Source organism: Lithobates pipiens, unplaced genomic scaffold, assembly GCF_037356315.1.
Source record: "Lithobates pipiens isolate NorthernLeopardFrog02 unplaced genomic scaffold, aLitPip1_a1.2 Scaffold_18, whole genome shotgun sequence".
NCBI lineage: Eukaryota > Metazoa > Chordata > Amphibia > Anura > Ranidae > Lithobates > Lithobates pipiens.
The window spans coordinates 615,427,917-615,452,760 of NW_027507758.1; the positions used below are offsets into that span (position 1 = coordinate 615,427,917).

At 46.4% G+C, this 24,844-nt stretch overlaps 1 protein-coding gene across 1 annotated transcript in view; it reads right to left on the minus strand.

Annotated features, from left to right (window-relative positions):
• LOC143986837 (uncharacterized) overlaps nt 1-24,844 on the minus strand; it is a 548,778-nt gene that overhangs the window by 72,685 nt on the left and 451,249 nt on the right. The window contains 5 exon segments of the mRNA XM_077485246.1: nt 2,026-2,177; nt 4,411-4,925; nt 15,988-17,134; nt 24,341-24,482; nt 24,598-24,801. Of these exon segments, the coding sequence (XP_077341372.1) occupies nt 2,026-2,177; nt 4,411-4,925; nt 15,988-17,134; nt 24,341-24,482; nt 24,598-24,801 (2,160 nt within the window).

Sequence of the window (24,844 nt, forward strand, 5' to 3'; positions counted from 1 at the left end):
ATATCTTTGAGAAATGGCTTTCTTCTTGCCACTCTTCCATAAAGGCCAGATTTGTGCAGTGTACAACTGATTGTTGTCCTATGGACAGACTCTCCCACCTCAGCTGTAGTTCTCTGCAGTTCATCCAGAGTGATCATGGGCCTCTTGGCTGTATCTCTGATCAGTCTTCTCCTTGTCTGAGCTGAAAGTTTAGAGGGACGGCCAGGTCTTGGTAGATTTGCAGTGGTCTGATACTCCTTCCATTTCAAAATGATCGCTTGCACAGTGCTCCTTGGGATGTTTAAAGCTTGGGAAATCTTTTTGTATCCGAATCCGGCTTTAAACTTCTCCACAACAGTATTACGGACCTGCCTGGTGTGTTCCTTGGTCTTCATGATGCTCTCTGCGCTTTCAACAGAACCCTGAGACTATCACAGAGCAGGTGCATTTATACAGAGACTTGATTACACACAGGTGGATTCTATTTATCACCATCAGTCATTTAGGACAACATTGGATCATTCAGAGATCCTCGCTGAACTTCTGGAGTGAGTTTGCTGCACTGAAAGTAAAGGGGCCGAATAATTTTGCACGCACCACTTTTCAGTTTTTTATTTGCTAAAAAAGTTTAAAATATCCAATAGATTTCGTTCCACTTCACAATTGTGTCCCACTTGTTGGTGATTCTTCACAAAAAATAAAAATGTTATATCTTTATGTTTGAAGCCTGAAATGTGGCAAAAGGTTGAAAAGTTCAAGGGGGCCGAATACTTTCGCAAGGCACTGTACGTACTGTATATCCTTGTATATGGGTCATCTCCACTCGCATAAAAATATATTTCTGCCAAGTCCAACCTTTTTCAGTCAGGGTTCCTCCAATAGTTTCTAGGGGTTCTTTGAGCAATTGTTAGGTACCTGGGTGGTGAGCCTGACTTGGTGGAAGGAGACCTCTCTTACGGCTCTGGTTCAAGTCCCCCTGGAGTGGGAACAGTGGGACAAGAGCACAGCGGGGTAGGAGCGTCTGGCCGGATGCAGTAGCAGATGCAGGTGAAGCAGAGATCCTCCAGATGCAGGCAGCAGACGATGGTTGGCAAGCTGACTGTGGCGGCAGAGTAGACGGCCAGAGGACTTGAAAGGCAGCAGCAGGTCCAGGAAGGTCTCAGAGCAGGGAATATATGCAGGACCGACAACAGGCAGGAACCAGCAGGGATATGGCAAAGGAGAAACGTAAACAAGCAGAAGTTCAGCAACGGTGGTCAGTCCGAGACAAGGTCAGGCAAGCCGGGGTCGGTACAGGAGACAGCAGCGAAGTCAGACAGGAGCCGGGTCAGATAATCAGGTGGGCTATTAGGCAGAAAACAGGTTGCTTCAGGTACTAGCTGCAGACGAACAGCACAGAACATCTGCAGCTGTTCCTTTAAAAAGGGCCACTGGCGCCAATCGCGTTAGCGCGCACACGTGCGCGTGCGCGCACGCGAACGGTGTGCACGCGCGCGCCTGGGGCGCCCGGTGGCGCGCGTGCCCGCGCTGACCCGCGGCGCGAGTGCGCATGCACGAGCGGCGATCCGCTCGCACGGAACGAACGGAGCCCTGACATTGCCCCCCCACAAGGGGCAACCTCCGGGTGCCCCTAACGACTCTCTTTTCCGGGTGTGCGGAAAAGAAGGCCCGAATTAATCTGTCAGCATGCAGGTTAACAGCAAGTTCCCAAGAATTACTCTCCGGCCCATAGCCCTTCCACTTAATCAAAAACTGACCTTGTCCCTGCCGTCTTCTGAAGTCCAAAATGGCCTCAACCTCATATTCTTCATTTCCATCAACAAGAACAGGCTCAGGCGGTCTTGTTCCTCTATCAGGAAAGGGATCAGGTACAGAAGGTTTAAGCAGAGATACATGGAAAAGCGGGTGTATTTTCATGGAATCAGGTAAGGATAGTTCATAAGACACTTCATTAATCCTCCTCTTAACTGGAAACGGCCCCAAAAATTTGGGTGCCAGTTTCTTGGAAGGACAGGCTAATTTCAGGTTAGAAGTTGAAAGCCATACCTGATCCCCGATTTGAAGAACCAGTTCTCCTCTTCTCTTTTGATCGAAGGCCTTCTTACTGTCCGCCTGAGCCTTGGCTATGGCTTCTAGTAGGATCCGATTGTTGCGATGGAGAAAGGACACAGTGTCCTGGACTGCTGGAACAGGAGATTCTTAAAGGAGATCAGGAAGAAATGACAAATGAAAAACATAATTTACAAAAAACGGAGACTGCCCTGTGGCAGAATGACTGGCGTTGTTATAGGCGAACTCCGCCAAGGGCAAAAGGGATACCCAATCGTCCTGCACAAAAGACGTGAAACACCTAATATATTGTTCGAGAGTCTGGTTGGTACGCTCTGTCTGTCCATTGGTCTGGGGATGGTAAGCAGAGGACAAGGCCAGTTCTATCTTCAAGGTCTCACATAGGGCTCTCCAAAATCGGAAGTGAACTGGACCCCCCTGTCTGACACAATATTAGCGGGCACTCCGTGAAGTCTGATTATCTCCCTAATGAAGATATGGGCCGTCTCGGATGCTGAGGGGGTTCCCTTCAAGGGTAGGAAATGGGCCATCTTGGACAAGCGGTCACAAACTACAAAAATGGCTGTACAGTTCTCAGAGGGAGGAAGTTCGACTATAAAGTCCATGGTGATCATTCGCCAGGGTCGGTCAGGTGCAGGGAGCGGTTTCAGCAGCCCCCAGGCCCGGTTTCTGGTAACTTTACTTCGAATACACACGGGGCAGGAATTAACATATTGCTTGCAAAATTCCTTCATGCCAGGCCACCAGAAGGTACGCTGCACGAGTTCCAGAGTCTTGCGAAAGCCAAAGTGCCCTGCGAGGGGATGATCATGAAGAAGGCCCAGGACCCTCATTCGTACGTCCTCAGGGACAAAGATTTGATTGTCTTTCCATAGCAGGCCCTCTCTGGTTGCCAATGTAATCCCCGGAGGACAAGGGGAATTAAGGGAAGCTCCTCTTAACTGGGACAGCAGATCTGGCTGAACGAGCAAAAAGGTGCTAGCAGGAAGAATGGTGTCTGGGAGTGCGGTATCCTTGGAACCATCAAACATGCGAGAAAGCACATCCGGCTTCACATTTTTTGAACCAGGACGATATGTAATATGAAAGCAGAACCGAGAGAAGAAGAGGGCCCAGCGGGCCTGCCGAGGCTTCAGGCGTTTAGCGGTTCGGAGATACTCGAGGTTTTTATGATCAGTGTAAATTAGCACAGGATGGACCGCCCCCTCCAGTAAATATCTCCACTCCTCTAATGCAGACTTGATGGCTAGCAACTCCCGGTCCCCCACGTCATAGTTCCTTTCCGCAGGAGAACGTTTTCGGGAAAAGAACCCTACGGGGTGCATCAGGTCATTATTGCCCTGACGCTGGGAAACCACTGCCCCCACCGCTACTTCGGAAGCATCGACCTCCAAGATATAGGGTCGAGACGGATCAGGATGGCTGAGAATGGGAGCAGAAGTGAACAGGCTCTTGAGTTTCTCAAAGGCTACCTGTGCCTCAGGGCCCCAATGGAAGCGCACGTTTTGCTTAGTGAGCTGGGTGATGGGGAGATGATGGCAGAAAACCCCTTAATGAACTTTCTATAAAAATTTGCAAAGCCCACAAAACGCTGAATCCCCTTCTTGTCAGTGGGAGCCGGCCAGTCGAGAACAGCGGATACCTTCTGCGGATCCATTCTGATGCCTGCTGGGGAAATTTCAAGGCCAAGGAATTGAATGTTCTGCTGCTCGAACCTGCATTTCTCGGCCTTAGCGTATAATCCGTGTTGACGGAGCCGAAGCAACACTCTGCCGACGTGCCCTCGATGTTGTTCTAGGGATCCGGAGAAGATCAGGATATCATCCAAGTAAACAATGACAAAAATGTCCAGAAAGTCCTGGAAAACATCATTTATCAGATGCTGGAAGGTGGCAGGGGCGTTACAGAGCCCAAAAGGCATCACCAGATACTCGTAGTGCCCAAAACGAGTTCGGAAGGCAGTCTTCCACTCATCGCCAGCCCGTATACGGACCAGGTTGTATGCTCCCCTTAAGTCCAACTTGGTAAAGATAGTAGCCGATCTCAGCTTCTGGAAAAGTTCAGGTATCAAGGGCAGAGGATAACGGTTTTTAACCGTAATTTTGTTCAGCTCATGGTAATCTACGCAGGGCCGAAGTGACTGATCTTTCTTGGTGACAAAGAATATTCCGGCACCTGCAGGAGATGTGGAATGGCGGATGAACCCCTTCTTAAGGTTTTCCGCAATGTAGTCCTTCAGGGCTTCTTGTTCTTTCTCAGACAGGGGAAAGATGCGTCCGAATGGGATCTCTGCTCCTGGAAGGAGCTCGATGGGACAATCATAGGGACGGTGTGGAGGAAGGGAATCAGCCCCCCGCTTACTGAAAACGTCCAGGAACTCGTGATATGGTTCAGGTACTGACTGACACAAGTCCAGGTCGGAGTCCAGACAGAGAAGCGTTCCAGGCTGAGCAGAAACTCCAGGAAGGCAGTGATCTAGACAATAGGGGGACAGAAACTTCACCACCCCGGCAGACCAGTCAATGGTGGGATTATGGGCCTGTAGCCAAGGTATGCCCAGGATCACCGGAAACAGTGGTGAAGAAATGACGTCAAAAGTTAGTAGTTCCGTATGCTGGCAAGAAGTGGTAGCTGGTAGTGGAAGAGTTTCCTGGGTGACCTGACCTGATTTGATTTGAGAACCGTCAGCCAGGAAGATGGAAAGTCCGTAGGTCTTCCTCCGAAGAGGTATGGAGTGCAGGTAGGTGAAAGCAGAGTCGATGAAGCAACTGCAGGCCCCGGAATCAAGGATAGCGTTGACGCAGACTGTCTTTTCCTGAAGCTGTAATGAAAGTAGAAGAGCAATGTGGGAGGTGTTGGCTGGCATGGTTACAGAGCTGTCAGACACAGAAGAAAGGCACTTACGTGTCTTAACAGGGCAGTTGGTCACATAATGTCCAGATCCACCACAATGCAAGCATAAGTTCAATTGCCGGCGCCGGGCTTGTTCTTCAGATGACAGGGTAGGCCGCAACAGTCCGAGCTGCATGGGTTCATCAGAGATTTGGGCAACACTGGCAGGTCCCCCTTGAGGGGGAGAAGTGAAAAAGGGTGCCGGGGTAGGAGCTCTTGCGGTCATCCAGGCTGGTCTATGAGGTTGAGAGGAGCGTTCGGCCCTTCGCTCACGAAGCCTCCGGTCAATCTGGATGGCAAGAGCAATTAGGCCCTCCAGAGAGTCCGGGGTACCACGGGCCAGTTCGTCCTTAAGGCCTTCAGACAGACCCATACGGAATTGATGTCTCAGGGCTGACTCGTCCCACTGGGTGTCTGCGCTCCAGCGTCTGAAGTCCGAAACATAGTCCTCGGCCATCCTGCGGCCTTGCTGGAGCGCAGATAAAGCAGATTCCGCAGTGGCAGTCTGTTGGGGGTCGTCATAAAGCTGGGCCATTCCTTTGAAGAAAGAAGAGAGAGTCTGGGTGAGGGAGTTATCGTTTTCCAGGAGATGATGGGCCCAGGACTGAGGCTCTCCTTGCAGAAGGGAAATGACGAATCCCACCTTAGTTGCTTCCAGGGAGAAAGTTCTGGGCTGAAGGGCGAAATACAACTGGCAGGCGTTGCGAAAGGCCCGAAACTTGGAACGGTCCCCTGAAAACCTCTCCGGGATAGGTACCCTTGGTTCAGGTGGAGGCATCAGAACAGCAGGATGAGTGGTTGGTTGAGCAGGAGGAGGCAGAGGTACCGAGACTGTTGGACCGGAACTAGATAGGTGCTGGACACGTTCCTCCAACCTGGTGTATCCCTCCTGAACCCACGCCTGGGTGAGGGCCGCAAGATGCGAACAGATCTCCTTCATGGCGGAGGCTCCTTCCACAGGCTCAGTCATGGCTGTTCGTACTGTTAGGTACCTGGGTGGTGAGCCTGACTTGGTGGAAGGAGACCTCTCTTACGGCTCTGGAGTGGGAACAGTGGGACAAGAGCACAGTGGGGTAGGAGCGTCTGGCCGGATGCAGGTGAAGCAGAGATCCTCCAGATGCAGGCAGCAGACGATGGTTGGCAAGCTGACTGTGGCGGCAGAGTAGACGGCCAGAGGACTTGAAAGGCAGCAGCAGGTCCAGGAAGGTCTCAGAGCAGGGAATATGCAGGACCGACAACAGGCACGAACCAGCAGGGAAATGGCAAAGGAGAAACGTAAACAAGCAGAAGTTCAGCAACGGTGGTCAGTCCGAGACAAGGTCAGGCAAGCCGGGGTCGGGACAGGAGAGAGCAGCGAAGTCAGACAGGAGCCGGGTCAGATAATCAGGTGGGCTATTAGGCAGAAAACAGGTTGCTTCAGGTACTAGCTGCAGACGAACAGCACAGAACATCTGCAGCTGTTCCTTTAAAAAGGGCCACTGGCGCCAATCGCGTTAGCGTGCACACGTGCGCGCACGTGAACGGTGTGCACGCGCACGCGCCTGGGGTGCCCGGTGGAGCACTATACCCTTTCCAAAAAATGCACCAGCTTAACACACACAGATGTGAACTAGATCCTTAAGAAACTATGTTAAATGGACTGTAGTCAAAATGCACTAAAAAAGCACATAGGTGTGAACCAAGGATTAAAAGCTACACACAGTCATAACCTCCCCGGCGCTGGGTTCTTTTACTCACACAGCCACAGGATCATCGGATGCCTCCTGCCAATATGCACCAGGCTCTTCTGAGTAGAAATGTAGACTCACACCACCATAGGACAGCTGGACTCTTCCCTACCAACCTCCTCCTGGCTCTCTCCAGTGATCTCCTCCAGACCCAACTTAATGAGCTTGTAAATAGAGCCCCCCCCCCCACCTAAGCCTAGCTGGAACCTCAGTGTCTTCTTAATGGCTCCTTATGGTATTCTGCCCCAGGGGCCGAGCCCCTGCACTTGGGTCTCCTCCAGCAGAACTGGACCCAGTGGGACTCTGCACATGCTGCCTCAGACTATTTAAAGGCTCTCCAACCATCTACTGGGCCCACCTCCCCAGGGAGTCCCATAATTATTCGGGCTGAACCCACTCACCCATGCACGGGGTCTTTACTTTCTATTTCTTCCTTACCCTTCGGTGTACGCTCTCACTAACGGCCAGGATACGTGCACGTGAACTCAACATTAAGTACCTCGAATTAGAAGTGAACCATACGCCTGATGCATTTGTACCATAACCTGAGGCTTTGTTGACTACTCAACACTGTGCCATGATACGTACACCTGCTCAGAATGTGACATTTTTAAATAGACATGTGCACTGACAAAAATTTGGTTTGTTTTAATTTTTTTGCTTTTTTTCGGAAATTCGAAAATTCAGAAATTTGAACATTCAGAAATTTGGAAATCCGATAATTCAGATTTTCAAATTTCGGAATTTTCTAATTTCGGAATTTCGAATTTTCAAATTTCCGAATTTTCTAATTCCGAATTCGAAAGTCTGAAAAAAAAAAAGAAAGAAAATCAGTAAAATGCTAAATAATAACTATTAAATTATAGGTATTGGGAATTTCCTTTCAAATTTGGCTGTTTGTGAACGTAACGAATTCAAATTTATCTAAAGTTACGAATTAACCGAAATAACCAATGCCGCATCTAAACAAATGGAATGGAACAAATGAATAATAAATACAAATAAAAAGCTTTTATTATTATTATTATTAGAGCATTATGTTCCATTTGTTTATTTTTTTTTTTTAATTCTTTATTTATATCAGATTTTTTTTCATAGCAAAATAAATACATGTATGGAAAGGAAAGGGACCATATTCATACAAATACAATATATACCATAGCAAAAGAAAAAAGATTATTAGTTTGAACCTACACCAATGTAATCTTTAAATACCCCTCTACTTTCCCCCTCCCCCCCCCCCCCCCAACCCACCCCACCCATACCTTGTAGGACCGCTAGTTGGTTCCCTCTTAGTGACCGTTATTTTTTAACAGGATAATACTTTCTTCTGAAGTTTGTTGTGTAATTTCCTCCACGTATCTCCAGGACCGTTTAAATTCTTCCCACAAAGCCCATTTATTTAAACCTCCCTCTTCTGCTGTTACCTCATCATCCCCTTCATTATAGTTTTCTATTTTTTGTATTTCATTTAAGCGAAAAATCCAATCCGATATTTTAGGGCTCTCCTTTTCCTTCCATTTTTTTGGGATTAAATTTTTGGCGGTGTCTAACAGGGTTGGAATTAATGAGTTTTTATAATGCTTTATGGGTTCGTCTGTCCCATGAAATAGGACAGTCCACGGGTCTTCTCTTATTTCCTTTTTTGTTACAACTTTAATTATCTCTAAGATTTTTCTCCAATAAGTTTTAATAATGGGGCAATCCCACCAAATGTGGGCCATAGTCCCAATTTTTTTACACCCACGCCAGCAATCCGCAGATTGCTCTATTCCAAATTTGGCCATTTTATCGGGTGTCACATACCACCTTGCAAGGCATTTGTAGTTCGTTTCTATCAGTTTATTATCTACAACCCCCGAGTGAGTAAGTTTGAAAATCTTATTCCGAGTTGGTGTGCTACATTGTGACCCCCAGCTCTGATGCCCACTTTTGGAAGTATGGCGGGTCCTCCAATTCGTCCCCCTCAGAGAGAATCTTATATAAAAGTGTAATATTTTTTTTTGATGTTTCTCTCAGACATAAACGCTCCAAGGGTCTCAGTTCCTCTTCACCACGAATTGGCTGAGGTAAACTTGAAATGAAGTGGCTAAGTTGGAGGAACCGCCACCCGTCCATTTTCATAAGGTCTGTGTCCAAACTAAGTGCTTGAAATGAAGCTATTTTACCGTTAACTAATATATCTTTTAGTTGTGCTGTGTCTTTCCTGATCCAATTACCCCCCACCTCCTGTTTACCCGGAGTGAAAAAAACATTATCTTTAAGAAAAATCAAAGGTGAATTGTACCCCCACTTATTTTGTGAATGTGTTCGGTCCCATATCTTTAAGGCTAAACGTGTTATCTCGTGAGCGTGAGGTCCAATGGACCTAAACTGTGGAGGGTTCCATATCGTGCGGCCTAAAAGTGCTTGACTCATTGTGTTCTCTACACTCACCCACCTCTTTTTATTTGCCTCTTTCGCCCATTCAACTACTCGAGACAGAACCACTGCATTGTAGTATCTTTTTAGGTCCGGGACAGACAGTCCCCCGTGTCTTTTTCCCCTGCATAACACCCCCATGGCAATTCTAGGTTTTTTATGTTGCCAAATATACTTCGAAATTAGATTTTTCAGTAATCTGAAGTAAGCAGAAGAGAGCGGGATGGGCAGCATTTGAAACTTGTAGATTATCTTCGGGATTAGTATCATTTTAACTGCGTTGATACGCCCTAGCCAAGAAAGGGAACATGCTGAGATTTTTTTTATTTCTCTTTTGATTTCATCGAGTAAGGGGATATAATTCTTCGTATATATTTTCCTAATGGTGTTCGATAGATAGATTCCCAAGTATTTAATCTCCTTGCGCCATGGGAAACGGAATTCTGTCCGAAGGTTCTCCTCTTCCTGGGTGCTGATGTTAACATTCATAACTTCGGACTTGCTGAGGTTTATTTTCAAATTCGATATTTTGCCGAATTTTTCCAATACCCTCAGCAAGTTCGGAATCGTGATCCTCGGTTTAGTTATGAAGAATAAAACATCATCCGCGTAAGCGGCTAATTTATGTTCGTCCCCTCCCAGCTTGATCCCCGTTATATCCTGATTTTTTCGAATATGGGTCAATAACGGCTCCAAAGAAAGAGCAAATAGGAGTGGGGAGAGTGGACACCCCTGTCTGGTGCCGTTCCCCATTTGAAATTGAGAGGAGGATTCTCCATTAATTTTAACGGAGGCCTGCGGGTGATTATATAGAGCCTGGATCCATTGGATCATTCTCGGGCCTATACCCATAACTTCCAGTGTTTCTATCATAAGTCCCCAGTCTACCCTGTCGAATGCTTTTTCTGCATCTATAGACAGGAATAGAGCTGGGGACCCACTGTTTTTTAGGGCCTGGAGGAGGAGTAAGGCCCTCACCCCATTGTCCCTTCCTTCTCTCTCGGGAATAAATCCGACCTGATCAGGGTGCACTAGATCGCTCATCTTGTTCTTCAGCCTGGCTGCCAGTATTTTGGCGAATAATTTTGTGTCCGCATTCAATAATGCTATTGGCCTATAGCTTGAGCAGAGTGAGTGATCCTTCCCTTCCTTCGGAATTACCGTAATTGAGGCCAATAAAGCTTCAGCTTTCATGTCGTATTTTGTACCAAGCCCATTCATATAGTGACATAATCTTGGGACTAAGATTTCCTTGAATTTTTTATAGTAAAAAATCGTGAACCCGTCAGGGCCGGGGCTTTTGCCCAATTCTGTCTCCTTTAATGCTCTATATATTTCCTCCTCAGTAATAGGTCTATCTATACTGTTTCTTTCACTCTCTTGTAATTGGGGTAAGTTGGTATCATACAAAAATTCTTTAATAATTTCCTTAACCCCTTTACCACCCCTCCCTTTTTGGCCAACATTATATAGGGCGCTATAATATTGTCTAAATACCTCCGCGATTTCCTTAGTCGTAAGGACCGTCTTCCCGTTCTTATCCTGGATTTTATCAATAAAGTTGGTCTCCCTCCTCCCTTTTAATTGTCTCGCTAAGTATTTGCCTGTTTTATTTCTCCCATAGTATCTCTCTCTGATTCTCCCTTCGAGTGACCTCCTTGCTTCCTGATCCAACAGGTCTTTAAGTTCCTCCCTTTTATTAATCAAAAGGTGAAGATGTTCCGGCTGATGGACCTTTTGTTTTTTGTGCTCTTGCTCTAATCTATGGACTTCTTTAATCAGATACTCCCTTCTCTGAATTTTAGCTTTCTTTTTATTTGTGCCAATGGAGATGAGGATACCCCTTATATATGCTTTATGTCCTTCCCATAGGGAGGCACCCGAGATATCCCCTGTATCGTTCGTCGAGAAGTAGAATTCTAATTCTTTCCGGATTATCTCGATATTATCGTTGTCTTGAACCAGATGTTCGTTTAATCGCCAAGTAAAGGGTTGTCTGTATAGCCCTGGTATCCTCAACTTCATTGTCACTGGAGAGTGATCAGAGAGGGAGGCTATTCCTATCCCTTTCTCTGCAACGTCCTCTAACAACCTGTGATCCACCAATATATAATCCAATCTAGAATACGTCCCGTGCACTGGGGAATAGAAAGAGAAGTCCTTCGTTTTCTCATGTTGTGTCCGCCAAACATCCACCATTTGATGTTGTTTAAGGCGATGTTTCAGTATTTTCAGGGACCTCTCTTTCGTCCCCCTTGCGCGGGACGTGCTGTCCATGGCGGAATCCATACAGAAATTAAAATCCCCTGCTAGGATTACCTCGCCAGATTTAAATTCTGCTAATCTTCGCAGGGTCCGTTTCATGTATCCTAAGGGATTATTATTTGGGCAGTATACATTAGCCAGAGTGAACGCCCTATTTCCTAGCTCACCCTTAAGGAACAGGTATCGGCCCTCAGGGTCAGTCAGTCTATCAATCAGAGTAAATCGTGTGTGTTTCTCGAATCCAATTGCCACCCCCTTAGCCCTCCTAATTGGGGAATCTCCGTAGAACCATGTCGGGAAGCTGTCTGAGTATAGCTTAACATTCGAATCCAGGGAAAAATGGGTCTCCTGCAAGAATACTACCTCAGCTCTGCATTGATGTAATTCTGATAAGAGTTTGTACCTTTTGTTTAGTGCGTTTAACCCTCTTACATTGTAGGATATAAAATTTACCTCAGTCATCCTATACTGACTACTGGCATACTTAATCTATCCTTATTTATCCAACGCACGCTTTTCATGTCTCTTTCGGTCCCCCACGCTACAAGGCAATTCTCCTCCCACTCCTCCCCCCACCCCCCCAGTCCCTTCACCCTCCCCCCTCTCCTGCCCCTGGCCCCCCCCATCCCTTCACCCGCCCCCCTCCCCCTCCCCTGGCCCTGTCCTGGCCTATACTTGACTATAGGTGGCGCTGCCGCCCTCTGCAAGTAATACCTTCCAGGGTATGGCTCCAACTGCGGACTTCCACTTCAACACCCCCTATCCCCCCACCCCTAGGGGTGGAGATACTCCATCTCCAGACAGGGAGTGATGGAGCCCGGATCCGCCCCACCTATCCATCTTCCCTTCCAACCCAGCCCCGCCCCCTCCCCCAGGTCCCCCCCCCCCCCACCCCCACCCCAAAAAAAAAAAAGAATCAACACAGAGTGAATGAAACGAGAACAAAAACAGTCAGAAACAGACTGAGAAACTAAGGGGCCCGCGCAAAAAGCGCTGGGAGCCCCCTCTTCCCCTCTCAATAAGCCCCTTAATTTTCCCCAGAGTCTCGGGGGAGCTTAAGGGGTGGAATTCCCAAGTTATTGCAAAAGACCTCAAGTTCTTCTGGGAACTTTAACTTAAAAGTCCTTCCCTCTCTCTGGACAATCAGAGCTGTCGGAAAACCCCAGCTGTATCTTATATTGACACTTCTCAGATGTTCCAGTAAGGGTTTGAGTTGTCTTCTCCGAGCCAAGGTCCCTGCGGAAAGATCGGCGAAAATTTGTAGAATTGTCCCTTCGTATTGTAATGAGGGCAAACCTCTTAGTTTACTCCAAATCTTGGCTTTGTCCTCGTAAAGATGAAATTTTACAATCACATCGCGGGATACCTCTGCCCTCAGTCCTGTAGGTTTCCTTACTCTATGGACACGATCTATCTTTAATTCCTCATCTTCCATTCTACCTAATAAGGGATTAAATAGCTTCCTCATCTTTGCACCGAGGTCTTCTCCTTGTTGTTCAGGTAAGGCTCTAATCCTCAGGTTCTGTCGTCTGCTCTGGTTTTCCTGTTCCTCCAGTCTGTATAAAATGTCCCTGTGAGCCTCTTGCATTTTTCTAGACTGCGCTTTTAAGTCTAGTATTTCCTGAGCCTGTTTGCCCATTAGATCCTCCGTATCTTCTATTCTCCTTAACAGGTGACCCATATCTGCCCTGACCGTTAAGATCTCTGACTTAATTAAATTTTCCAGTTTCAGAAACATTTCTTGTATTTCACCTTTGGTAGGTATTTGGGAGATATCTGTCTGTTCTCTATTTTTACCATCCAGGTCTGACTCTGTTTCTTCGCCAGATGAATCGCCATGGGTCCCGGTTGATTTTCCGGCCTCCTTCCTCCTCTCTCGCTTGCCCACTTGTTTTTTATCCAGGCCTGGACTTTTTTGGCTTGTCTCTTTGAGATATTTCTGGATAGAGCTTGTATTTAGGCTCTCTTTAGGGGCTTTAGAGTCATTGACTTTTGGGTTTCTACCCTTCATGTTGTCCCTCTTAGGCTTTCTCCTCCCCAGAGTTCCCTTTCGTTTGAAGGTACCTTAGAGAAAGGCTATGGGATTGCAAGTAGCATACAAAGAGTAGGGGAGTAGGTAATAGTAAAAATAAGATAGTCAGGTCCTTTCCTCTGAGCTAGCTACTGGCCTGTCTATAAGACAGCGAGCTCTCCCCAGGTAATCAGTCCATGAAGCTCCCAGGTCACGGTGAGAGAAGGGGGGATCTACAGCACCTCTGCTTGGGCAAGAGCAAGGGCCGGGGTGACTCCCTTAACTGTTCGAGACTATGAGCAGTAGAGGCCAAGAGGAGAACAAAATAGAGAGATACTACCAAAACGGGCCACCAGGGGACCCCTTTTCACCCTTTCCGCACAGGTATATTCTCCCCCAGAGAAAAGATAAGATTGAAAGTGTGGTTTACTGGTTCTGGGGGGTTAGCAGGTGCTATTTTTGGGGTCTTTGGTCCCTCCTGTGATAGGGGGGTCCTAATGCGACTCTCAGGCTTAATCGTCCCCGGTTTCTCCGCTAATTCCACTAATTCCAAGCGGGGGCGTATGGTCAGGCCCGTGACTGCCTTACAAACAGACGTGGGCCCTTGAACTGGGCTGCTTTTAATTTAGATCAACTTGTGCAGGGGCAACAGAGAAACGAACAAAAAAAAAGAAGTGCCCCACCAATCAAGAGTGTATCAGAGATCAATACTGAACTTTTCAAGGCGTAATTAACATGTAAAAGTTACTATATGTCAACAGCTATCATCAGAGTCCTGGGCGGTACTTTTCCGGGCATAAAGAAGCAAATGAATCTTAATATGTACATTTAAAATGCTGCTAATGAGAGAATAAGTTCCATTTAAGTTCGACAGCTTGCTCCTTAGATGCACCAACTCAGTACTTTAACTAAGAGATGTGTAACAGTCCAGGAGAAAAAACATAACAGTTTGGATGGGTCTGACCTGTTAGTAGTCTTCTGCATACATAGGCTCTTCAGCCCACAGGGACTGCACTCACTCCACAGCGTCTAGTAGATGAGTAGAGGAGTAGAGGAGTATGGGGGGGGGTAGATCCGAGGGTTCCGCTCGCTCCAGTGAGGCACTCCGAACCGTCTACCGGTGTCCCTCCGGACCGCGCTGGGAATGCTCTCTGAACCGGACAAGCGGGCGTTCGAGAGCGGGTGCTGGTGCCGGCGCGGGTATCATTTAGGAGCGCCGCGCTTTCTCCCTGCGCTTAGCTCCGGATGGTACGGCGAATCCTCCTCCATCCCGTCACGTGGAAGCCGCCGCAGGGCCCCTCCCCTCTCACGTACGCCGCATGACGTGTGTCCATGTTCCATTTGTTTAGATATGGCATTTGTTATTTCAGATAATTCGTAACTTCGGATAAATTCGTACTCGTTACGTTCACAAACAGCCAAGTTTGAAAGGAAATTCCAATACCTATAATTTAATAGTTATTATTTCGAATTTTACTGATTTTCTTTCTTTTTTTTTTCGGGTTTTTGAATTTCTGAATTCCGAAAATTCGGAATTAGAAAATTCTGAAACTTGAACATTTGGAAATTTTGGAATTAACAAAAATTCGTTAAAAAACGAATTTGGAACTAAACAAATTGCACATGTCTAATTTTGAAGGAGACACCTGTGAGCAATGTCCCGTCCCACCAGCCCAGCTCCCCTTTCACCCTGTGGCCCGCAACGGGCGCGCTCTGTCCAATCACAGCTGATCACATGTAAACAAACTTGCCGGTTATCAGCAGTCCTTTCCTCACTCGCTGTCGCTGTGTGAGGAAAGGAGAGCTGATAACTGGCAAGGCTGACAGGGCACATGTACACTGATAATCAGGGTGCCTATCAATGCTCATCAGTTCCACCTATCAGTGCTGCCTTGTCAGTGCCTCATCATCCATGCAGTTTATCAGTGCCCATCAGTGCAGCCTCACCAACACACATCAGTGAAGAAGAAAAATTACTTATTTGCAAAAATTTTAAACAGAAACTAAGAACGTTTTTTTTTTTTTTTCAAAATTTTTATTCTTTTTTTTTTTGTTTAGCAAAAAATAAAAAACCCACTGGTGATTAAAACCTACTAAAAGAAAGCTCTACCTGTCTCAAAAAAATACATTGCATGACCGCACAAGTGTCATTCAAAATGCAACAGTGCTGAAAGCTGGCCTGGGCAGGAAAGGCATGAAAGTGCCCGGTATTGAAGTGGTTAAATACATTTCTCCTGACAATTAGGAGTCTATTCATAAAAAAAATTGCAGAACATTTTGTTTGTGGAAGCTTACACCACAAAATGTACTCAGCCAATGAAAGGTAATGACTCCATTTTTATTTTTCTACTTCTATCACTGGCCAACACGGTACAACACATCATCCAATGTCTTTGGTGATCTCTGATCTCCTTATCAACGGTTTCTTACATGATGAAGATCAGCCATGGAGTATATCTGAGGTGTATATCAGGGTGTGCTTCTTCCCCACATGAGAGCTGTGATGTCCAGCAACATTCATATAGAAGACATTTCCCGCACTCAATGCACTAATACACCTCAAGGGTTGTGTGGGATCCCTGATGTACAGGAAGACAGGACTTCAGTGAGGAACATTACCCTCACTTGTAACAGGAAAGTTGCTTCTCCCCCGTGTGAGATTTCTGATGTCTGTAAAGATTGAACTTCTGAGAAAAACATTTCCCGCACTCAGGACAGGAAAGTGGCTTTACCCCCATGTGAGAACTCTGATGTCTGTAAAGATTGGACTGTTGAGAAAAACATTTTCCGCACTCAGGACAGGAATATGGCTTTTCCCCCGTGTGAGATCTCTGATGGGTGACAAGTTCAGATTTTTGTAAAAAACATTTCCCATCCTCGGAACAGGAATGTGACTTCTCCCCCATGTGAGCTCTCTGATGTCTATAAAAACTGGACTTCTGTGAAAAACAATTCCCGCACTCAGGACAGGAGTACGGCTTTTCCCCTGTGTGAGACCTCTGATGTATGATAAGATCTGATTTTTGTATAAAACATTTCTCGCACTCCGAACAGGAATATGGCTTCTCACCTGTGTGCAATCTCTGGTGTCTGCAAAGATTGGAATAGTCTGAAAAACATTTCCCGCACTCAGAACAGGAATGCGGCTTTTCTCCCGTGTGAGACTTTTGATGTTTGACAAGATTTGATTTTTGTGCAAAACTTTTTTTGCACTCAGGACAAGAAATTGGCTTCTCCCCCGTGTGAGATCTCTGATGTCTGTAAAGACTGGACTTCTTTGAAAAAAATATCCCACACTCAGGACAGGAATACGGCTTCTCTCCTGTGTGTAACATCTGATGGCTGTAGAGGTGGGATCTCTTTGAAAAACATTTCCCGCACTCAGGACAGGAATGCGGCTTTTCTCCCGTGTGAGATCTCTGATGTGTGACAAGATTTGATTTTTGTGCAAAACTTTTTTCACACTCAGGACAAGAAAATGGCTTCTCCCCCGTGTGAGATCTCTGATGTCTGTAAAGACTGGACTTCTTTGAAAAAAATATCCCACACTCAGGACAGGAATACGGCTTCTCACCGTCCCTCACAGTCTGAGGTTCCTCAGGATAAGAGGAATACGATGGTCCATCTACACTGTGTGGTGCCGGATGGACATTTGAGGTAGTCGGGTTTTCTCCTGGACTATACTGTGTGATGTCCTCATCTTCTACTTTACAGTGTGGAGACAAAGTGAGACAATCCTCTGAGGTTTTCCTCATCTCCCGTCCATCTACTAAAATAGAAATACAAAGATTATTACTAGACATGAGCAGATGGATGGAAGACAACCTGCACCTTCCTAAATACCGCTCTCTCTAATGAGGTCATAATGCATAAAACAGAGCAGCAAGTGTGACATCATCACGGTGGGGCTTTCCCAGGAGTTTGAGGAATTTGGATTGATCTGTATTAATCACAGACAGAGCAGTGTGTGGGAATTCAATAGGAGAGCTCTCTGCCTATGTGAATGCAATTGTTCTTAATGTTTTATTGCAATAAACCTGTCTTTTATGGAAAGCACGATGATGTGTCTTTGTTGTATGTGCTGGGTCTGTTGCAAAACCTGTGGAGGAGGAGGAGTAACCATTGAGAAGCTGATGTGACAACATTCCTTAAGAGCTGTGCCTGGAGAAATCCTTGAGAGAGGACAGAGGATTAACCCCTGTATACGGCTTATGTGACTTTCTGTAATTTGAGAGGTCCAATATTTCAAGTGAGAGCAAACCCAAAGGGCACCATTGGCTGAGCCCCACCAGAGGTCAGAGAGTGAGGATGGGGGGAGAACAACCAAGATGAAGACTGGACTGATCCTGAAGACCACCATCATTGGGTTATTGACTCCTCCCTCATTATCACTTTCTGTTTAAGGTTCCAAAGTTGAAGGAGGTTATCACATTTTTATCAACATGTAAAAGTCTGTGCTCCAATCAAATCCTCAGATATAAAATGTCCAGCTGGGAGGTGCCCTCCGCCGCTTACCGGAGCCGTTGGCAGCAAGATTGTCATGGTTATGCAATAGTTTGTCTGCTTACCTGTTCCTATGTGTTCATCTAGAGACCAGCCGACCCTCACCTGTCTGCTTTTGTAATCCATCCTCTGGCATGGCTCCACCCTAGCTCCTATCAGAGAGCTCTATATTAACCTGTGCACTGCAGGCCAGCCCTGCTGATCAACCTTTGTGTGTTAGCTTCCTGTTACCTGCCGTGTGCTCTTCTGTTGTTCTGTTACCGACTTTGGCGTGTCTTTGACTATCCCTGTTTGCCTGTGATCCTGACCTTTTGGCGTGTCTCTGACTATTCCCGTCTGCTTGTGGCCCCGACCTTGGCTTTGTCCCTCACTATCCCTATCCTCCTGTTGCCTACTGTGGGTGTGAGCTGGGGGACCCTGGGGGTCGCGACCTGGAGCCAGTTGCAGCCAAGTCCATCCTCACCACTAGAGGCGCTGGTGAACACCTGCTGGCTCTTAGACTCCGCGCCCCAGGGAATCTTACGCTCTAACCCCAGTGGGATCTGTCCCCCGTCTGCAGCAGTCAGCCGTAGAGTCCACAACCTTGCGGTGCACTCCTGATCCCTACGGTGTGCATCTGTCACCTCGCCTCAAGGTGACCTGACAGTTTGATCAGCCATGGACCCGGCTGATGTGCCGCTTCCTGCAGTCGAAAAAAGTGCGCTTGTAAGACCACTGCGCAAATACGGTGTGACAGAAAGTATTGCAACAACCAACATTTTATTCTCTAGGGCAGTGATGGCGAACCTTGGCACCCCAGGTGTTTTGGAACTACATTTCCCATGATTCTCATCCACACTGCAGAGTGCATGAGCATCATGGGAAATGTAGTTCCAAAACATCTGGGGTGCCAAGGTTCACCATCACTGCTCTAGGGTGTTAGAAAAAAAAAAAGTATAATGTTTGTGGGTTCTAAGTAATTTTTTAGCAAAAAAAAAAATGTTTTTAACTTGTAAACAACAGATCTCAGAAAGAGGCTCAGTCCTTAAGTGATTACTTAACAGAGGTGACTCCATACATCACTCCTATTCGACAAGCCAGCAGCCCCAGTGCCGGGATAGGCACTTTTAAATGTAAGGAGCCATTGGCCACTTTTTATATCACTTGATTTTATCATTAAAACGGTATTATGCTATGGACGTTCTTTGCTCTTTTTGTATATCCCGTCTTTGCCATTGAGGAGGAAGGTTCTCACAGATCCCCATTCCATCCAACTTGAGCAGGCAATATCTAGCAAAAGCGCTGTTTGACCATCTTTCCTAGGAAAGAAGTCAAATTGGTCTGGTAAGCAGATCACTTATCTATATCACGTCTGGGTGTTTGTGTTTTCCTACGTTTGGTGAAGGATCACAAATCTCTGTTGGAAGACACCGTTACATTTGTAAGATTGACGTTTTTTTTTCCATATTATTCTTCTATGGACTTATATGAAAATATTTGTTCACTATTATTTCTTCACTGATTTGGTTTTATGTTCTATTTGTCACTTGGTTGGGACATTATATATATTTTTATGTGTATAGGTGCACGATTTAAATTTACACTTTCTTATGTGACTTTTCTACCATTTTTATTGTTTAGTATGGGAATCAGTCAATGATTACTACCCAACATAGCGCCCACTATATCTATTTTTTCACATGCCATTAGGAGTTTACCACTCTTTGCGGGGAGCAGCAGTTATTTATTCGTTTTTTTTATAGTGTGGCGCGGAGTTTTCACTTAAATTCATATATAACCTATTTGCCAGTTACATAGTTAGTAAGGTTGAATAAAGACACCAGTCCATCCAGTTCAACCTGAGTGAGTGTCTACAATTGTCCCTATCCCTGTACATTGCACACTCACATCGGTCCCTACCCTCAGGGAGCTCACAATCCAAAGTCCCCATTAATATACTAGGGCCAATTTTGGACAGAAGCCAATTAACCTACTTGCATGTCTTTGGGTTGTGGGAGGAAACTGAAGTACCTGGGGGAAACCCACGCAGGCACAGGGAGAACATGCAAACTCCAGGCAGGTAGTGTCGTGGTTGGGATTCGAACCAGAGACCCTTTTTACTGCTAGGCGAGAGTGCTAACCACTACACCACTGTGCTGCCCAAAACCCTAGTACCCTAGCTAAGATCTTACCGTCTGATGTAAGGAGGGAAATGGGGTGGTAGGAATCTGGTTTTAACGGATCCTTGCCTGGTTTTAAAATTACTATTATTATTGTTTCCTTCATTGATTCAGGAAGTTCTTGTGTATTATATGCCTCATTTAACACCTGAAGAAGTTTCTGGGAGTAGAATCTGGCCATATTTTTTATATATCTCAGCCGGCAATCCATCCATTCCTGGGGCCTTATTATTTTGAGTTTGTACCACTGCTTCTTTCAGCTCTGCTATGGTTATAGGATTATCCAAGAGTTCTCTTTCTTTTAATTTCAGTTTAGGTATATCTAGTTTAGCTAAAAAATTGTCTACTTAGATTCATTACATTTGGAGTCCCAGATTCATAAAGCAAGGTATAAAAATCCACAAAAGTATTCTGAATACTATTTGTATCATATACTATTACTCCATTTATATCTTTAATGGCAGCTATATCTGACAGGCCATCTTGATTACACGCTATCATAGCTAACATATGGCCTTCCTGCTCCCCCATTTCATAATGCTTTTGACTCTGAAGAAATCTACTGTTCTCCGCTTTCGCTAAGGATATATGTATTCTGTATAGCTTCTGAACTTCCTGCCAGGCTAAATGTCAGGGCTGGGCTCAGCCCTTCCTTCTCTGAGCTGGCCGGCTAATTGCCAGCTCCTATCTCTCCACAGCTACTCAGCTGTTGATGATCCTGCTCGTCAGTCCTGCCTACTTAAAGCGAGGTTCCACCCTAAAGTGGAAATTCCGCTCATCGGAACCCTCCCCCCCCTCCGGTGTCACAATTGGCACCTTTCAGGGGGGAGGGGGGTGCAGATACCTGTTAAAGACAGGTATTTACACCCACTTCCGGGCATAGACTCCCACGGGAGTCTATGCCTCTTCCTGTCCCTGCGTGCTGTCTGCTGGGACACACACGGGTCCCAGAGACAGTGCGGACAATTCCTATTGCGCTGCGCGACTTGCGCATGCGCAGTAGGGAACCGGGAAGTGAAGCCGCATCCCTTCACTTCCTGATTCCCTCACCTAGAATGGTGGCGGCAGCAGCCGAGAGCCGAGCGATCGATCGGCCTCGGCATCGCTGGACCCCGGGACAGGTGAGTGTCCACTTATTAAAAGTCAGCAGCTGCAGTATTTGTAGCTGCTGGCTTTTAATATTTTTTTCCACAGTGAAATCCCGCTTTAAGCCGTCCAGCCCAGAGGATCTCTGCCTTGGTCAACATCACAGAGACTATCTCCTGCGTTTCTGGTTAAAAATATGCTTTGCGGACATCCCTTCTGGCTCCAGATCCTACCTGCTTGCTGTTCCACTACATTGATCCCTGACTTCTGGCTTTACTGACTATCCGTTCTGGTTACTGAACTTTGGCTATGTTCGTTCTTTTTTACTTTTATTAAACAAATGTCATTTAACTGTACTGTACCTCTGTCTCGGTCTGATTTCATGATTTCTGACACTAAGCGCCTATCTTCCGTAGACCCAATATGAACTCCTGTTCCACTTGATTAACTCTTTGCATTACTTCTTTCTCTCATTGCCTTGTCAATCTCTTAATTCTAGAAATATATTTAATTATCAAGCCTCGTAAGTAGGCTTTCATAGTATCCCAGACTACTGCCAAAGAGGTTGAATTCTTATTATCTCTAAGAAATCCTAACAACAATGGTTTGATTTGGGTCTCTTCTGGAATCAGAGGCAACCATTGAGGATTAACTTTCCATGGAGGAAGAAGCAGTTGCTCCCCCTTCTCCAGAAACAAAATCATAGGAGATCAGAGAGTCCCCTCGGCTCGTACTGAATTGAACCTAGCCACGGGAGAAAACATCCGTTCCCCAAGGCTGGGTCTATTCTTGACAGTGACCTATAAGTATTTGAACAACATGAGTATACTCTACTTAATGGATGTCTGAGGCCGCGTACACACGGGCGGACTGTTCGCCCAACTTTGTTCGTCAAACAATCCGACAAACAGTCCGCTCAAAATTTGCATGAACGGACTTGACCACACACGATGAACGAACAGTCCACTGAAAGCGTGCGCGATGACGTGAACGGCACGTACGACGGGACGAGAAATACGACGTCCAATACACTGCAATGCAACCTTCGCCGTGTAAATCCTTTCTGAGCATGCGCGAAACTTAGTTTGTCGAACAAGCCTACACACGAGCGGACTGTCCGCTGAAACCAAGTTTCAGCAGACTGTCTTACGGAAATTCCGAAAAACTTTGTTCGTCAGACTGTCCGCTGAAACTGTCCGCTGAAGCCCACACACGAGCGGACTGTCCGCTGAAACACTGTTCAGCGGACAAAGTTGGGCGAACAGTCCGCCCGTGTGTACGCGGCCTAAGTCTCCACACATCTACCAATACTATCTCCTGTATCTGGCTAGCCAGTCCTGTTATATTCCTTCTCCTATTAATCTTTATGGTACTCTGTCCATCTTCCTCCTCCTTTAGCACATTATTGAAATCTCCTATTAATAATGTTGGAAGATCCAACCACTGTGCCATTTCTTAAAATACTTTCTTTAGTACATCATTTTTATACGGAGGAGGAATATCGACATTCACCAACAAGAAAATTTTGTCTTCCAAAGTACATAAAAGCATTAAATTGCTAAAATCTTTAATACACTGTAAACACAGGGAGCTAGAAATCAAAATGCTTACTCCTCCTGAGTATGTAGAATAGGTGACATGGTATTGACAGAACCATGTAATGTACAACATAGAGTATATAGTGCACATTTCAGTAGTATGTCATCTACAACAGAGTATATAATGCAGGGGTAAGAACTATGTAATGCACAACACAGTGCATATAGTGTAGGGGTCAGGGCTACATACAGTAATATGCTATATAAATGATATGGTGTAATGGTCAGGGCTATAAATACTGGTGTTCAGTAATCAGTGGGAGCTTAGATTGTTACTTAACTGAGACAAGTTGCAGAAGTCCCACACCACTGCCTCCCATCTCCTGGGACTGCACTCAGTGACTTGGGTCTGAGACTATTAAGGGTGCAATGGATCGTCACCGATCCGTGATCCAAACGGGTCACCCCGCTCGGATCTGCACATGCCATGCTCCGCGGAGCGCTCCGCGGTCTCGGCCTTAGGAAAGGACGCGGCTTCGGCCTAGCTCCGAAGCGGCGGCCATCTTTCTACACCCAGGCTGTTTACACTGTGATCGCTCCGACGGCTCATGACGCTGGTTCCTCTCTCCCCTCTCTGTACTAATCTGTACAGTGGAGGGGAGAGATCGGATGGAAGCAGCCATCCCTCCATACCCTGAAGTGCCCAGCAATACCCTGTCTGCAAATACTCAGCCATACCCTGCCTCCCCATACTCTGCCATACCCTGCCAGCCCATGCTCTGCCATACCCTGCCAGCCCATGCTCTGCCATACCCTGCCGTGCTCTGCCGTACCCAGCCGTGCTCTGCCGTACCCAGCCGTGCTCTGCCGTACCCAGCCGTGCTCTGCCGTACCCAGCCGTGCTCTGCCGTACCCAGCCGTGCTCTGCCGTACCCAGCCGTGCTCTGCCATACCCAGCCGTGCTTTGCCGTACCCAGCCGTGCTCTGCCATACCCAGCCGTGCTCTGCCGTACCCAGCCATACTCTGCCGTACCCAGCCATACTCTGCCGTACCCAGCCATACTCTGCCGTACCCAGCCATACTCTGCCGTATCCAGCCATACTCTGCCGTACCCAGCCATGCTCAGCCAATATTACAGTGGGGGAGATTGTGGATATTACAGTGGGGACTATATGGTGGTGGAATTTTCACGGGTTTTTGCAAATTAAATTATTTGCTGATCCGAAAAATTATCCAATCCGTGACTCTGATCCGAGGAACGATCCGATCCGTGAGTTTTTTGATCCGTTGCACCCCTAGAGACTATACAGACATATCCCTCCACCCGGCACAGCCAGCAGACAATAGAGCAAGTAACCCTGGGAGAAATGTTCTGGAGGTCTTACTAGAATCTGGAAATGGGAAGAAGACCCAAGGCACATACCCCAGGTGCCTAGGTCGAACAACATCTATGGTGAAAATCAACATTTTGCTGCCAGCTGAACCCCAGAGGCTACATAAATCTAGTCTAGATACATAAATTGTGTCTGCAGCACAGAGATGGAAGATTATCTGACATAAATACAGGATGGGAAACACAGCTCAGGACAGTGAAGTATTACAGGCTGATATCACACAGTCTTTGCCCTACTCTGGACCAATCAGTGAGCCAAATAAGAGTAGGAATGTATTTCGTGTTAATGACCCACCTGTGCAGATCTCTGTAGGAGTGTCCTCCTCTATAAATGTCCCCGTTATTCCATCCTCCTCCATAGACTGCTCATCATCCCTCACATTCCAATCTTCTTCTTCTGCTTTACCCTCAACTTTTATATCTATCAGATCTTCACCCTAAACCAAGAAAATGATAGAAAACAACACCTGTAAAATATAGGCTTTAGTATTGTGACATCACTTCACACATCGTCTCCAAAAGTCCATGTTCTAGATGCTCCGTCCCACCAACCTTGTAACAGTGAGGGATGATGTGACCTTCCTGTGTGGAATCCCGGGAATACAGAGGACGGGGACATCTCTCTGGTGGGTTCCTGGTATTTGGTGGCTCCATCATATCCTTGTGTTCTTCTGAAAACTCCTCCATCACTCCATACTCCTCATCCTCCTCTTTATACTCTTCTTTAACAATACTACCGTTCCCAAAGTTTCCACTCTGAAAGATAAAATAAAACATTCAATGTAGCAAACATGCTGTG